Source organism: Strix aluco, chromosome 26, assembly GCF_031877795.1.
Source record: "Strix aluco isolate bStrAlu1 chromosome 26, bStrAlu1.hap1, whole genome shotgun sequence".
Taxonomy (NCBI): domain Eukaryota; kingdom Metazoa; phylum Chordata; class Aves; order Strigiformes; family Strigidae; genus Strix; species Strix aluco.
This window is the reverse complement of record NC_133956.1, coordinates 3,053,146-3,068,086: the sequence shown is the minus strand read 5'-3', so window position 1 is coordinate 3,068,086 and position 14,941 is coordinate 3,053,146. Positions and strand designations below refer to the sequence as shown.

The 14,941-nt window shown below is 55.2% G+C and overlaps 1 protein-coding gene across 19 annotated transcripts in view; it reads right to left on the bottom strand.

Annotated features, from left to right (window-relative positions):
- Positions 1–14,941, bottom strand: part of MACF1 (microtubule actin crosslinking factor 1) — a 145,701-nt gene that overhangs the window by 83,352 nt on the left and 47,408 nt on the right. For 12 of the 19 annotated variants that reach the window (XM_074807249.1, XM_074807257.1, XM_074807252.1 and 9 more), the window contains exons 7-31: positions 13,747–13,859; positions 13,548–13,654; positions 12,980–13,099; positions 12,780–12,875; positions 12,396–12,523; positions 12,197–12,290; positions 11,272–11,426; positions 10,856–11,132; positions 10,296–10,424; positions 9,955–10,032; positions 9,651–9,812; positions 8,933–9,037; positions 8,271–8,366; positions 7,801–7,926; positions 5,430–5,582; positions 4,782–5,017; positions 4,236–4,362; positions 3,622–3,805; positions 2,863–3,032; positions 2,424–2,602; positions 2,079–2,217; positions 1,403–1,596; positions 1,064–1,226; positions 682–765; positions 466–573 (exon numbers count right to left, since the gene is read on the bottom strand). In XM_074807249.1, the coding sequence (XP_074663350.1) occupies positions 466–573; positions 682–765; positions 1,064–1,226; positions 1,403–1,596; positions 2,079–2,217; positions 2,424–2,602; positions 2,863–3,032; positions 3,622–3,805; positions 4,236–4,362; positions 4,782–5,017; positions 5,430–5,582; positions 7,801–7,926; positions 8,271–8,366; positions 8,933–9,037; positions 9,651–9,812; positions 9,955–10,032; positions 10,296–10,424; positions 10,856–11,132; positions 11,272–11,426; positions 12,197–12,290; positions 12,396–12,523; positions 12,780–12,875; positions 12,980–13,099; positions 13,548–13,654; positions 13,747–13,859 (3,523 nt within the window). The remainder of the gene's footprint in view (positions 1–465; positions 574–681; positions 766–1,063; positions 1,227–1,402; positions 1,597–2,078; positions 2,218–2,423; positions 2,603–2,862; positions 3,033–3,621; positions 3,806–4,235; positions 4,363–4,781; positions 5,018–5,429; positions 5,583–7,800; positions 7,927–8,270; positions 8,367–8,932; positions 9,038–9,650; positions 9,813–9,954; positions 10,033–10,295; positions 10,425–10,855; positions 11,133–11,271; positions 11,427–12,196; positions 12,291–12,395; positions 12,524–12,779; positions 12,876–12,979; positions 13,100–13,547; positions 13,655–13,746; positions 13,860–14,941) is intronic. The other 7 variants (XM_074807255.1, XM_074807264.1, XM_074807265.1 and 4 more) reach the window with 1 other exon arrangement.

Here is a 14,941-nt window from a genome sequence, read left to right as displayed (position 1 = left end):
CCGTCTGGCATCAATGAAACACAGCAAGTCTGATGGGGAGGGTCGTGGCCACACACGACATGCTGCACAGCACCGGAGCGAAGGGGACACTGGGGCGGGTGCTCAACTCTTACGAGAGGGCTACCAGGATCTTTTGTATCCACACGGAGCAAACAGGACCCTCCTCGGGTCCCTAAAGGTCTCCTCCCAAAGACCCACACACAGTAACGCTGCGTGGCACTCTGGTTATTTACCACACAAGGCTGAAGGGCTGAGCCAACCCCACTGGATCTGACCCAGGGGTTCCCAGGAGTCGAGATATTTCATACCTGGTGCTTAGAGCACTAAGCCATCCCCTCTGGCTATTGGAAAAAACAGTGAGGATGGAAATTTTATTTATACAAGAGAGTTCAGCAGGAAGGAGCTCATTTCCCAGAGGCATTGAAGAACCCCCTGCACAGGGGGGGTGGGGGGCCGCGCTCCTACCTCCTGCGTGATGGCGTCCGAGGACGAGAGCATGCGCCGGCGCTTCATGGGAGACTTCTGCTGCGACTCCACAAACGCCCTGTACGTCATGAGCTGCAACTCGTAGTCCTGCAACCGCAACCAGGGGTGGAAAAACATGGAGCATGCGGGATGCAAACTGTGCTGGGGCTGGCTCTGCCCGCCCGGCCATATCTAGGTGCAGGAGGGGAGCCGTACCTTGACAGCAGCTGAGTATTGCTGGGAGAATTTCTGACATTGGTCCAGTTTGGCTTGATTTTTCTCGATTTCTGCAGCCAAAGCCTTCAACAAAATGCAAAGCAAAAATGTTGTCAGGACAGTTGCTGTGGGTGGCGAGCTGAATTTCGGCCCCCACCCCTCCCCTTTATCCTCTTCAATTTTTTATGCAAGGCCTCATCTCCACCTCAAGCTAAGCAGAGTTTCTCCACTTCCCAGACACCCAGCTCAGGCCTGCAGCCCCTTCCCCACTGCGTTTCATATTTTTAAGCTCGCAGACGAAAAGACTTTTAGTAAAAGAAAAGAGGCAACACAGTCACTGAAGCAACCGCGCTCTCAAGACCTCACGAGGTCCTGGCCTTACCGTCTGCTGGCTCAGCTGCTCCGACAGCACCCGGCTGTCCTCCGCCTGCCCGGGCTTCATCAGCTCCTGCTGCACCGTGATCTCCTCGATCCACTGGATTAGGGCACTGTGGCACTGCCGGTAATCACCCAGCACCTCCTGGATGCTCTCCAGCTCCGCGTGGCTGAGAGAAGAACCAAGACAAGTAAGAGGAGGGCGAAATGCCACCGTAGGCTACAGGGATATCCCAGTCACCAGCGGGAATCCCATCTGGAAAAACGTCCCTGCTAATAAAAGCCTGACCCAAGCTCTCAGCTGAAGCATGGAAGTAAATCTGCGAAGAGGCAGGAGGTTTCTCACCGGGTCTCGATCTGGGCGCAGACTCGCTGCCAGCGATCCCACAGCTGGCCTCCCTTCTCCTGATAGCGCTCGAGGTCGATGCTGCGCTCTTGCCTCAGCCGGTAGAGCTGCTCTCCCACCGCCTTCGCCTTTGCCATCTCCTCCTCCAGCGTGGAGAAGACAGAGCTCTTGTCCTTCACCTCCCCGAGCCACTGCTGCAAAACCAGCAAGAGATGGCACCGGTTCAACGTCACGGAAAGCAAAAGGCACATTAAGTCAGAGATGCCCTCTTGCCTGCAGCTGACAAGCCTGAGAAGGGGTTTATCTTCCCACCTTCCTTAACCTGCAAAGAACTGGCTGATTATAGGAGGTGTAAAATGGAGGAGACCACATTCTCAGCCTGGAGCAAGTCGGATTGATTCAGCCCCTGTCCTGCAGCGACAGGACACGTAGCTGCCAAGATGCTCCCATGTGCCAGCATGTGCCCTACAAGCGAGAGCACAAGCCACAGCAGCTCCTCTTCCTTTACAAAGCAATAAGGGATCACATAAACAGCAAAAAATCCTCCCGGCAGCTACATCAAGGCAAGAAAAATGGCACTCAGCACAAATTCAGCAGAGAAAGAGAAGGAGCCTGCTTGACAAATGCCAAAGCTCTGGTTTCTGCTGGCCCACCTTGGGAAGTGAACAGCACCAACCTGTAAGGCCACTCTGTGAGACTGGATAGCTGCCAGGTCGGCGGGCACTGCCTCCTCTTGGCTCAGCTTAACCTCGTACCCTTTGACCAGAGATTCTGCTCCTTGGGTGTTCTGAATAATAATATCAACCGTCTTCAACCTGGCAAATCAAACAGAGGCAGCACAATGACATCCAAAATTTGGCAGAGATCCTCTTGGTCGCAAGGCTGCTCGCACCGTACGCCGCAGAGGGATGGGGCTGTTACAGCCCAGCACAGGGTGTGTTAGAGGGCCAGAAGAAAGGTCTTTAGCAGAACTGGGCAGATTCAGAGAGGTATTTGGCAACAGAGGCACGTCCCGACTCACTTGTCCAGGTAGATGGAAGACAGCCCATGCATCTGGTCCATCTTGTTCACCACCAAGTCAAGTTCAGAACGCAAGTGGGGTGTGCTGGGCCCCGCGGGCGCCTTGTCGAGGAAGCTGTAGCATCTCTCAGAAACAAACCGCAGGTCCGACTGCAGCCGCTGCAGATCCTCCTGCATGCGCTACAGGAAGGAGGGAAAGAACGTGAGAGCCCAAGCAGAAGCAGGCAGAGAAAAAGCAGAGATGGTATGAAAAGAAGCAGAGAGCCCACTGGAGAGGTTTCTTGCTACCTTCTGTGCAGCAAGATCCCCTCAAACTCTGCACAGTCACGCACCCCCCACCCACACATTCACCCCAGAGAAGCTAAAGGTATTTTTGGCACATGCTAAAGACCAGCAGCCACCACCTGCCTCCCTCCACATCTCACAGCAGCGGGACTGACCTCCTGCTCTGCAATGCGGATGGTGTTTTCCTGGATAGTGTCGCCATCTGCTCGGGCGCCGCTCGGGGACTGGATTCGGCCCACTAGCCTCTGCTCACACTCCTCCAGGCGCAGACGGATGTTCTTGAGCTCGGAGAGATACGTCCTGGCAATGGTCTCATCCTTGTCTTCTGCAAGTCACAGACAAACCAAAACAGCAGCTCAAACAACCTCAGCCGGTATCTGCCCCAAGTGGGACCCGCTGGCAGCCCCAGAGCCGAGTGCGGCATCGTGCTGACACCAAGACACTGGGGTCTCTGTTCAGACAGAAAACAAGTTAATCAAACCATCTCATTCAAACGCAGCTGAGAATGAGTCCAGCCTCCGGGCACGGTGCACGGCGAAGCCGGAGCCCTTGGTCATAGTGAGACTCACAGTGCTGCTGGGTCACACGTGTCACCGCCACATATATTTTCTTAAAGATTAAATGCAGGAAGAACTCCTTGCTCAGAAAGCTTCCTAATGACTAAACCCATCTCCAACAATATTAGGGCAAGAGGACTCAGCAGTTAAGCTGAAGCTGCAGAGCCAAGCCCTCTCTGCAGGAACGTCGCTGGACAAAGGCTGAACACTTGAATGGATGGAGAAATAAGGAGAGCAGCTGCTCACACCATCAAGTAGCTAGCTCAGAAAAAAACCTAAAAATGAAGCCATCCCATAAATCCTTTGTTTATGAGTCCCCACAGCTCCTGGTTAATCCATCAGCCCTTTGAAGCTCACCGTTCTCCATGGACTCCAGCAGCTGCCGGATGTGTTCCTTGGAAGACTCCACTTCCTCCTCCAGGCGCAGCCGGTCCGACACGGAGAAGAGCTCCGAGTCCCGGCTGTCCTGCAGGAAGTCCTCGTAGTGCGCCTGGAGGCTCTTCATGGCTTGCTGGCACTCCCCTTGTGCTAAGGATCTGAGCTGCAAGTGGAAACGCAGCACATCTAACCACTAGAAGGAATTCCTACACACCACCTGAAGACACCCTCCTCAGCTTAACGACCTTCATTTGCCAAGTGAGTATTTCCTCTTTAGAGGAGAAAAGGCAAGCTCCTCCCTGTCAGCCTCATGCCTCCCTCCAGCCTCGCTCACTCCTTAATGAAACACTAAGTTCACAATCACTTATGCTTATCACAGTTCAGCAGCAAACTGCTGATTCTCTTTCTATTGGGAAAAACTGCAACATCTCGCACAGAAGCCCCAAGGTCAGGTTTTCCCACTGTTCACGGTGCAAAGACTTGACCTCCCCAACCCTGCAGTCTCTGCTCTTCCCTTCCTCCTCAGCCACATGAAGAAGCCCGGACAGCGACCAACACAACCCTGGAGCCAGGCAGGAAAGTTCCTACTGTACCTTTTCCATGCTGAAGCTTTGCACCAGGGCTATGTCCTTCCGCAGATAGTTCCAGGAGATGAGGCTCTTTGTGTTCATGTGGAGCTGGTGCCAGAGAGCCATCACTTTCTGGTACAACTGTTCTACCCTGCAAGGGGAAGGAGTGGATCTGTCGGCCCTGGGTCTCCCCAGCACGCTCAGCCCTGACCCCGTTAGCCCACGAGCCATTGCTGGTAGCCAGCAGCCCATCAAGCCGGCGATCCCAGCCCGGCAGCCCACAGCGAGCGGTGCTCCTGCTGTTGAGTGCCAGAGAGCCCTGGAGAGATCCCTCCTCCCAAATCATCGTTTTCTCTTTTGCAAACAACTGCTGCGATGGAGTCTGCAGCTGGATAACCATGAAGGATTCCTTCCTTCGCCCCAAATCAGCTGTGCCACCCACTCCTGTTCCTCCACCCCAGCTCCTCTCCCATTCCCACTCCAATCCGTCCCCTCCCGTGCCACCAACCCCCCCCACCTCCCTGCCACTGCACCTCTGGGACTCCCCTGCTGCAGAAACCAGCAAATTACCTGTTGGCCATCTCAATGGCTTCTTTGTTGGGCGGGGGGATCAGGAAGCAGACAGAAGGCACCATGGCCTCGTTCCCCGTGGGGCTGATCACCTTCCACTTGGTCCTCTGGGAATTGTCCTCCAGGACACACTCGTCGTTCCTGCAGATGGTGATCTGCAGCGGCACCGACACCACCCGGCCCATCAGAAACCAGCAGCAGGGCTGCACACGCTGCCCTCGCTGCCAGCTTCCCTCCTGGGGGCGAGCCAGCTTCCATAAATATGTATATATATATATATGCATATATTTGAATCAAGCAAAAGCCTGGTATAGTGCCAAGCAGTGCAGCACACTCATGTCTGGAGAGGAAGGGACAAGGAAGTTAAACGGAGTTGGCTACCACCCACGTACTTATTTGGCTGAGGCTGGTGAAGCCCGTCCTCCTTGGGGAACAGGACTTTAGCTCCTGCCCAGAATAAATCTGAGACATGGAAATCTGCTCCAGGAAAAACAGCCACGCTATTTCCCTCCTTCTGTCTTCCCACTCCGTTCCTGCTTTCCCCTGACAGACACCGTGAAGTTCATCCTAAACCACCATGGGCATTGCTCCCCTGCCTCGTCCCTGCCTCCCCTTTCGAAGTTACACCAAGACCCTTCCAGCCCTCACCTCGATCTGCCGATAGTCACAAACAGCCTTAATGGGGATTGTGCTCTTCACAAGGTGCTCCGGGTTCCTGGGCCGGAGCTGAACGATGGTTTTGGACCGTCCCACCAGGCTGGCGACGGAGCTCTTCGACTGAATGAGCTGCTCCTTCTCGTCCTGGCAGGAAGAAGGATGAAGGAGGGGTTGCTCGAGGCAGGGTTGAGGAGGTGTCTCCCAGGCATCTCGGTACCCCCCACCCCAACGCTGGCCTGCAAGACCTACGCTGGGATCTCAAGGGCTGAACAAACACATCAGGAGGATCCTGCTGCCCTAATGGGATGGGAAGAAGGGTCAGGAGATGGGATGAAAGGGAGAACAGACTTGAAGTCGGGGTGGGACCTCTCCACTAACTCCCACTGCCCTGCAAAGCCACATGCACAGCTCTGGCTCTTTTGCTGCTAGGACAAGAAAACATTTTATTTTGAATGGGGGAAAAAAGAGAACACAGCATACACCAAACTTAAAGTCCCAGGAAGTGTAAGGGGCCAAGAGCAGGACAAGCTCTACCCCAAAGCCGGGGACATTTAGTTGTCTGGAGGCGAGACCACAGAAGCATGCTCCCTTTTCTAAAGCAAAGGATGAAGGCATGTTTAAACCAATGACTGGAATGAGGATACGATGAATTATGCAGATAAAACATCTCAGGAGAAGGGGCTAGTGGTGGAGTGATCGCACAGGTCTCTGGGTTTGGGCAGAAATTTGCCAGTTGGAAGAAGATGCTGCATAATTGATTCCCACAAGTCCCTGCTGGGTTCAGTGATGGGACAACCCAGGGGACTGGTGGCAAAGCTTCCCTGGAACAGCCTCCGGCACTGATGGAGACGTGTGCGGATCACGACACTGGCAGCTCATGTGATTAGTGGCAGCTCAGCCCGTTCTGGCTGCAAAAGTTTATAAAGGATCCCAGAAAAATGTTCTCCCTCATGCTTGGTACTCTGGGGGTTGGTTAGTGTGCTAACAACAGTGAAGGATAACTTAATGGTAAAAAAAAAAAGAAAAATAAAAGAATAAATGATTAAATAAACTACCTGTGCCTGTCCCAGGGAGCATGATTGGAAGAAATACAACTTTAACTTATTAGGTAAGAAAGAGTAATATAGCTGAGCTCAGGGCAGCTGCCCCAGTCCTGAGATCGTGGCCACTCTCCAGCTGCCCGGACGAGCCTCTCCCACCCCGGACGGCGCCTGCCAGACCCCTGCTGCTGCAGAGCTCGCAAACACGGACCCCAGGAGCCAGGCTGGCTGCTCCGTGTCCTGGTGGCGCTGGAGAACAGCCCAGAACAACCCCGAGAGCACGACAGAGAGGATGGGAGCCCCAGGCCTCCAGGAGAGAAGACAGCAAGAGCCCTAGCCCATCACGAACACCCAGTAACGGCATCCCAGCTTCACTGGGGACACGCCGGAGATCGGTGCTGTGCACTAAGAGCAAAGCCAAAGCAGCTACCTGCCTCCACACACTCAAATGTCGCCTCCTGGCACTTCCACCCGCGGCTCAGCGGTTAACTCACAGCCCAAATCCTCCCCCGTCCCTGGTTTCAAACACCATCTGATGCTTTGCTCCTCGGGTTTTGGTTTTCAGTTGTTGTTTTTCAGGCCAATTCAGACAAGAAGGTCACAGCGCGATTGCCCGTCGTCTGCTTTCTGCTACGTCGCAGCTAAGCCAGGCCACGTGTCTGGAGATCAGCGGTGCCGAGCCCCCAAGCCCCCATCCCCACGCACAGCCGGGCTGCCCTGGCTCTCCCCCCACCGGCACAGCACGATGGATTAACACAGGATTTGGTCTGGATAAAGCACGGGTGTTTCTCTGCATCCCAACAGCTCAAAAGCAGAAACAGGAGCATCCTACAGGCTCTGAGTGACACCCCTGTCAGCAGAACACAACCGGCTCCGTGCAGACCAGGATGGTGTGATGGGCACCAATGGGGAAGAACCAGCTCACACGTCAAGCTGTGAGTTTGCACAGACAGCACACGCCGCCTGCTCTTTACCCCGGGGACACCGAAAAGACGCTGGATGGTGCCTCTAAACAAAAGCGACCCATCGGCTGTTGCAACAACCAAGATCCAGCTACCATCGGCAGTGTTCCCCCCGCACAGCGGTGCGGCCGGGGTCACACCCAGCCTGCACCCCGCAGCCGCCTACAAACACATGCAGCAGCTCCAACAAACAGGAGGGTATTGACCAAGATCGGGAAAAAAAACACATTACACGTCACTGCAGGAATAAAATGAGCCCAGTTTTCCCTGGGAAGCAAGAGGTACCCCAAGCAGTGCTGCTGGACCGGAGCAAGGCCACCCATCGCCCGCTCAGGGTGGTGGGGATGTCAGAAAACCCACCATGGAGTCCTGCAGCAGGTCCTCCAGCCGCGTCAGGCTCGTGTTATGGTCACAAGAATACTTCCTTTTGATGGAGTCCTGCAGGTTGCGCAGGTAGGTCTCGGACTCCCGGGCGTCACTGAAGAACTGCAAAGGCAAAGAGGGTCACAGAAACCTGCATGAGTCCACCCAGCAGCTGGCAGTGCGGCGAGGGACCACCCCAACATCTCAACCAGCAGCTCCCGATGCTATTCTGGCCTTAGGGCTGCAAAGGCAGTGAGCATGGATGGCCAGAACTGCGTGGAAGTTGATCCCTTTTGCCCTAGTGAGATCCCCAGAGAGCAGCTAAGGAGAAGGAGTTCATTCAGGAGAAAGCAGCCCCCATGAGCACCACAAATCCCTCCTTCCCTCTCCCCCAAAGGCAGCAGCAGCGTCTGAAGCTCATGCAGTGGATGGTGACCAGGGAAATTTGGGCTGCCCCTCCCAAGTACCTGGAAATAGGCAGCGTTCTCCTTCACGTGCTGTTCCACGCACAGGCAGAGCTGCTTAATCCACTGCCACTGACTCTGCACGGCAGCGCTGTAGGCCTGAGAAACACACGCACCAAATGGCGATGAATAACGAGCATTTACCAGCCAAGGAGGGTCCCAGAATGGACACAGCTACGGCTGGTAGGACACACATAAACGGGCAAGATCTGGCTGCAACCAGGAGGGTTTGGACACAGGCACAAGGAGCAGAGATGGCAGACCCTGGACCAGCGATACCGGGTTTGCTTTCTCCCACCCCAGAGAGAAACACCAGGGAGAAACATGTCCCCACAGCCCTTTGCTTCACCACCACGGCTTTCCTGCAAGCTCCAAGGGAGCCGAGGCCGTTCCCTGCATCCCCTCACTGCAGGATAGACTCATGCTCTGTACAAGTGTATCTGTGTCTTCATTTGAGATGGGGATTATTTGGGAGTGACCTCAAGGTTCTCATTGCACTCCTCAGAATAAAACAGCTCTATCACTGCACTGATAAAACACCATAAAACATTTTATCAGTCCTGGCTGCCACTGTGGGATGGAAGAGCAAGTTTCCCAATCCCAGGTGAGATTTGCTGCCAGCTGATTCTCGGGGCTCGTCCCGGCTCCTCCATGTACCCGCTCACCTCTACGGTTTGCTTGGCCGGGTGGTTCTCCAGGGAGAGCAGCTCGGCCGTGTCTTGGAGGGAACGGAAGACATCCTGCTTCTCTTCCAGCTCCGTCGTCAGCTCCTGCATGAAGCACACAAGCAAAGTCCAAACCTCGGCTGTGGGGAGGAACCTCCCGCGGAGCACGTGTCCAACCCATCCAACACACAGCACCGAAGCGCTGCAGTAAAAACCAGCAGACCTCGGGGAAGCCAGCACGGCTTAGGGGAGCACCACAGCTGAGTCCCATCAGGATGCCTCCGGGGCACCAAACACACAGGGCAGATGGAACAGAGATACTGAAAACCTGCCTGGGCACCTCTTCAATTCCAGACAGTGCGATTAAGGAAAGACAGCAATTTATTTATACTGCTTTAAAGAAGAATCAATTTTCCTCTTTATCTCAGACTTTTTTTTTTCCCCCACTAGTTAAAGATGCCTTTCATTCCAAATAGCATTAAAAAGACATCTTTTGATGCCTTTTCGATTGAAACTCTATTGAACAAACACTTTTTTGCACTTTCTGCTCTAGGGAGAGCTCTTTCAGCAGCAGCACTCGCTACAAGGAGGGAGGGAGCAGCCAACCTCTGGGGACTTCAGATCTGTTGGTAGCTGAGGGTCCCACAGCGGATCAAAAGCAGCAGCAGCACAACCAAGAGAGCACCCACCCCACCAGCCCTGCCCCGGGGTCACTCACCGAGAAGTAGTTTTTCTTGGCTGCAATGTTAGGGTTGTTGTCGCTCCAGTCGTAGGCCAGTTCCTCCTCCTCCTTCTCATTCAGCCAAATCAGCTCTGCAGTGGCCCGAGACACAAACCCATGCAAGCTCTGGAGGTGTCTCAGCCGGAAGCTCGAGGTTTCCTGAAGACAAAACGAGCGTGATTCCTCTTCCCTGCTCTGAAGGTGACTGGTCTCTTCCCGCCTCCCCAGCAGCAGAGCAGGGATGCTCAGGAGCAGGGTGGCTCCCCGGGCAGTGCCAGAAGCCCACTCGAAGCCCACTCACCATCAGCTTGCAGTACTGCGTCTCCAGCTTGCCGAGCGTCTCTGTGTAGCTAGCGCGGAAATTCTGAGACATTTTACCCTGAAGGATGAAAAAATGCTCCTGTTACCTGCCACAGGGTGGCATCACTGGAAACTCCATCTCCAAATCTTTCCCCCAGCTCTGTGTGAGCAAGAGAGGGTGGAGAGGATGGCTCGGGGCAGCAGCCTCTTGCACCAGCCCAGCAATTCAGAAGCTCTGTGCTTAAAAAATACCTCTGCCCCAGGCACCCGTACCCCCAAGAGCCGATCCCTTCCCACACACATTGTGCCACACGCTGTGTCACCCAGCCTGTGCCACCGTACCTCGTACATCCTGGCCTCCTTTACACTGGAGCCCAGGTCCTCCACGCTGGTATGGACGTGTCGCTGGGTCTCCAGCTGGGTTTCAACGCTCGGCAGGTCGGTCCCCCACTCTGCCCGCTCCAGTCTCATCTGAAACAAGGTCCAAGTCAGCACTCCTCATCTGCAGGAGCGTATCTCAAAAGGACACGAGGGCAAAGAAACCTCCTAGGTCACTCAAGAGGGAACAAACACCACGTCAGTCCTGGTAGAAGGCCCTAAGCCAGTGCTCCAACACTGAATGATTTCTGGGACAGCCTACACAGGCTTCACACCCACATAAAACCAAAGGACTGACCACATCAGGACAGATTTGCTTTCAGCTTTGAAAGGAACTTCTGATACCCACTGAGCAGCAGGATCACGAGAGAAAACCCAACTCAAGATAAAAGCATCTGTGCTCTCTGGAAACGCTGAACCATCAAAGCAATTATTCACAGATAAAGGCAGGAAAAAGTCCAGACCAGCTTCCTCCCTTCCCACATCAGTGTGAGCAGAGGCAGAGCCAGAGAGCCAGCACTCACCTGCATTTCCTCCACCCAGGCCAGCAGCTCGTACACAAACCGGAGGCTGCCTTCATCTTCGGAAGAGGAGATGGCCACCAGCTCTGTCCTGGTCATGGGCTTCCGGAACCAGGAGGCGGAGGAGGTGTGCAGCCCCTTCGTCAGGGACTCGCCCTTCAAGTGCGTCGTGCTCAGCGTGGAAGTGGGCACCAGCTCCAGGGTGGAGAAGTGGCCTTTTCTGTACAGGTTAGTGCATTCCAGCCTCAGCGTCACCAGCTCGTCTTGCAGCCGCATGATCCTAGAGGAGCAAGGAAGGAACGGGTGAGAAGACACACACACACTCCCTCCTTCCCCACAACAGAGCAGAGGAGCCCCGTGCATCAGCCCCCGATCGCATTTCTCCATCCACAGACCATCTTGGACGCGGCCCCTCTCACCTGAACACCAGCTCCTCCAGCTGGTAGTAATTCTCATCCCGGAGGATCTGTACATCCACCTGGAGCTGGCGGATGAGCCCCTCGCACTCCTGCAGATACACGACCACGTCGGATTCGTACTGCACGGGCTGGCCTGACTCCAGGTGAGCAGCGTCCTGGGCCAAGAGAGAGGAGACTGAGGGCTGGGTCCCCTCAGCCCAGGCACATGGGCAGAGAGAGCACGATACGAGCCCAGCACCAACTTTAAGACCAAAAAAACCTTTTGATCCACAAGCCTTGACTTGAACAGAAGCACATGAGTTCATCACTCACACCACACCCAGGACATCCCCCTTTGAAAAGCTCCTGCAGATGAACTGAAAGCTTCTAGTGATGCCTGTGGTTAGTCCCGTGGACAGACACTTGAATGTGCATCTCATTTTTCGCTTGGGTTTAACCATTTTTAGCTTCCAACCCTTACATCTCTTTCTCCCAGAACAAAATACCTCTCTTCATAAATCTACTCCCTACCCAGATAGCTACAGCCTGCAACTGAGTCCTTTCTACCAGTCTTTTAGACAAATAAAACAGATTTTGGGGGTTTTAAGCCTCATTATACAAGCTTTCCCAGAACTGCAACTCTCCTCCAAATCAGCATCTCTGCAGAAATCCAACCTCACTCGCTGCCTCCCCAGGGGCAGCCTGCTGCACGCTCCCCTGCCCTGCTGTCCCCACGGTCCTTGTGCCACGGATCACCAGGTACCCACCACCGCCCCTACAGCCCCTCTGGGATAGGCTCAATGTCAGGAGAGAAGGAAAACCTGTCCAGGAGAACCCACCACCCCACGCAGAAGAGAGGGGAAGAAATGGGCATAAAAGAAGAGGCAGGAAAACAAAAACATAACTTAAAAAATTACAAGGGGAAAAATAACACCCCCCCACTCACAGCCTGCAGCGTGTTCTTCGCAAGAGTGAGTTTTTCTTCACAGCTCAGAGCACCATTCTGGATTTTGTTAGCAATTTGTAGCAGCAATTCCAGCCTGTGATGACAGAGAATGAAAGGCAGGTTTTGGGGTGTCCCTCCAGGCAGGGGAGCAGGGGACGTCCCCACCGGGGACTCTGCCTGCTGCGGGCAGAGCACCGACCTCTCCACCGCCGGCCGCAGGAGCTTCTCGCGCTCCAGCATCTCTATGATGAGCTTGCCCCACTCCTCCTCCACATCGTTGGGGTGGTAGCCCTGGGGCAACTTGATGCGTCCAAATTCAATCCAGACCTGGGGAAAACATCAACAGAATGGCATTTCCCACCTCCTCCCCCAGCTGGCTAGAGAGAGATTACAGCAAGGAAAGCGGGGATCTAAGGCAGCAGCTCTGCCTCCACTCCTGCAGCCTGTCGCTTCTACATCATTCACCCTGAGGGTTATTTCCACTTCTCCATTCCAAAATAAACCTGAACTGAGCACACTTCAGTCTTGCTAAAAGCACAACACTCCCACCTACAAGCCTCCAGGTAGCCATGATGATACTTACCTCTAACAGTTTGTAGAGCTCCTCTATCCTTCCTTTTTCCTGCTCTTTTGCCGGGATTTCAGTTTCTTTGAAGTGTATGTACTGGTTATAAAGTGCCTGGCATGAGAAAGGCTCATCAGAAACCACCCTGGGAATGCCCCCACCCAGCTCTCAGCACCGAGCGCATGGGACACCGAGGATGGACCTTGTCCAGGACCTACCTTTAGCTCTACAGGGTTCTGGGGGAAGGATTTATCTGACATGAGTATCGTGTGCTGCTTGATCCAGGAGATGAGGGACTCCACGCGGCTCTGGTACTCCAGCCACCTCGAATCTACCTCCTGTGGGGCGAGAGAACCCTTGCAGAGCACTGCTGGAGGGCAGGTCTCTGCGGGGGAGAGGCAGAGCCCGGCTTGGCCGAGAAGAGCCCAGAGGGAACCGAGGTCACAGCTACAGAGTGGATCCTTCGCCTGTCCCTCCCTGCTGTGATGCCACCCCAGGTACAGGAAGGAGAAGGAGGAGGAGGATGATCCTCCTTGCAAGCTGCTCCCTGGAAGCCAGCTCAGCTTTCCTGTGGGCTCAAAACCCATGGCAGAACCTGCAGAATGCTGTGGCACACCGGCAGTTCACAGGGCAAACACACTAATGGGGAAGCTCCTTCCTCCCCCTGAGCCTCTTCCACCCATCAGCCATCTGCTACAGTGGACAAGGAACCTCCAAACCCTTCCCACAACAACCAGTTGCCTCCCAAATCACTGTCCCAGACTCCCAACCCGCAGCGATGCTTACGATAGCGCTGATCCCTTCTCCTCCCTCAGGGACTTTGGGAAAGGCATCGTAGATTGAAGACACATAAGTTATCACGGATTTCTCATCCGGAGAGGGGACGTCCACGTCTGACAAGGGGGAAGCAGAAAGGCAGTGAGGAACGGGAGCAGGCGGAGAGGTCAGCATCTCCCTGCACCAGCCGCGTCCCCCAGCCGCCCACCTTCGGCATCCAGCAGCCGCGTGACTCCCAGCCGCTCGGCGATCTCAAAGGCTTGCTCCAGGTTCTCCCGGTTACTTTGGATCTGCACCCTCTCCATGTCCACCAGGTCTGGCCTGCAAGACACACACCAGAGTCACAACACTGGCAAACAGCACAAGGCAGCCGGGGCAGAGCATCCCGGGTGGGCACCGCTGCTGCGGGTGGCTCCCAAGGGCCCGTCTGAGCCCCTGTCCTGGGCCGGTGGCTCTTTCACAGAATCCCAGAATCATCTCGGCTGGAAAAGACCTTGAAGCTCCTGCAGTCCAACCATGAACCTCACCCTGACCGTTCCCAACTCCACCAGATCCCTCAGCGCTGGCTCAACCCGACTCTTCAACCCCTCCAGGGATGGGGACTCCCCCCCTGCCCTGGGCAGCCCATTCCAACACCCAACAGCCCCTTCTGCAAAGAAATCCTTCCTAAGAGCCAGTCTGACCCTGCCCTGGCGCAGCTTGAGGCCATTCCCTCTTGTCCTGGCGCTGGGTCCTTGGCTCAAGAGACTCATCCCCCCTCTCTGCACCCTCCTTTCAGGGAGTTGCAGAGGGCCATGAGGTCTCCCCTCAGCCTCCTCTTCTCCAGACTAAACCCCCCCAGTTCCCTCAGCCGCTCCCCATCAGACCTGTGCTCCAGACCCTGCACCAGCTCCGTTGCCCTTCTCTGGACACGCTCGAGTCATTCAATGGCCTTTTTGGAGTGAGGGGCCCAAAACTGACCCCACTCATCGAGGGGCGGCCTCACCAGTGCCGAGCACAGGGGTCAGATCCCTTTCCTGTCCCTGCTGGCCACGCTAGTGCTGATACAAGCCAGGATACCCTTGGCTTTCTCAGCCACCTGGGCACACTGCTGGCTCCTGTTCAGCTGGCTGTCGACCAGCACCCCCAGGTCACTCTCTGACTGGCGGCTTTCCAGTCTTTGAAGGGACACGGGCTGCAGCTCCTCCCCAGCTCATCCCCTTGGGGAAGGAGGTGCACAAAACAGCCCAAAGCGGGTGGTTGCACCTCTCTGAGGACGCAGGCAGAGCCCTTTGCCTGCAGCAGAGCAGAGAGCAGGCAGCAGGCAGGGTGCTGCCAGCCCTGTGCCGGGAACAGACCCCCACCAGCAAACCGCAGCACAAACGAACCACAAACGAGTGCAGCGGAGCCAGGAAAATCCCAGC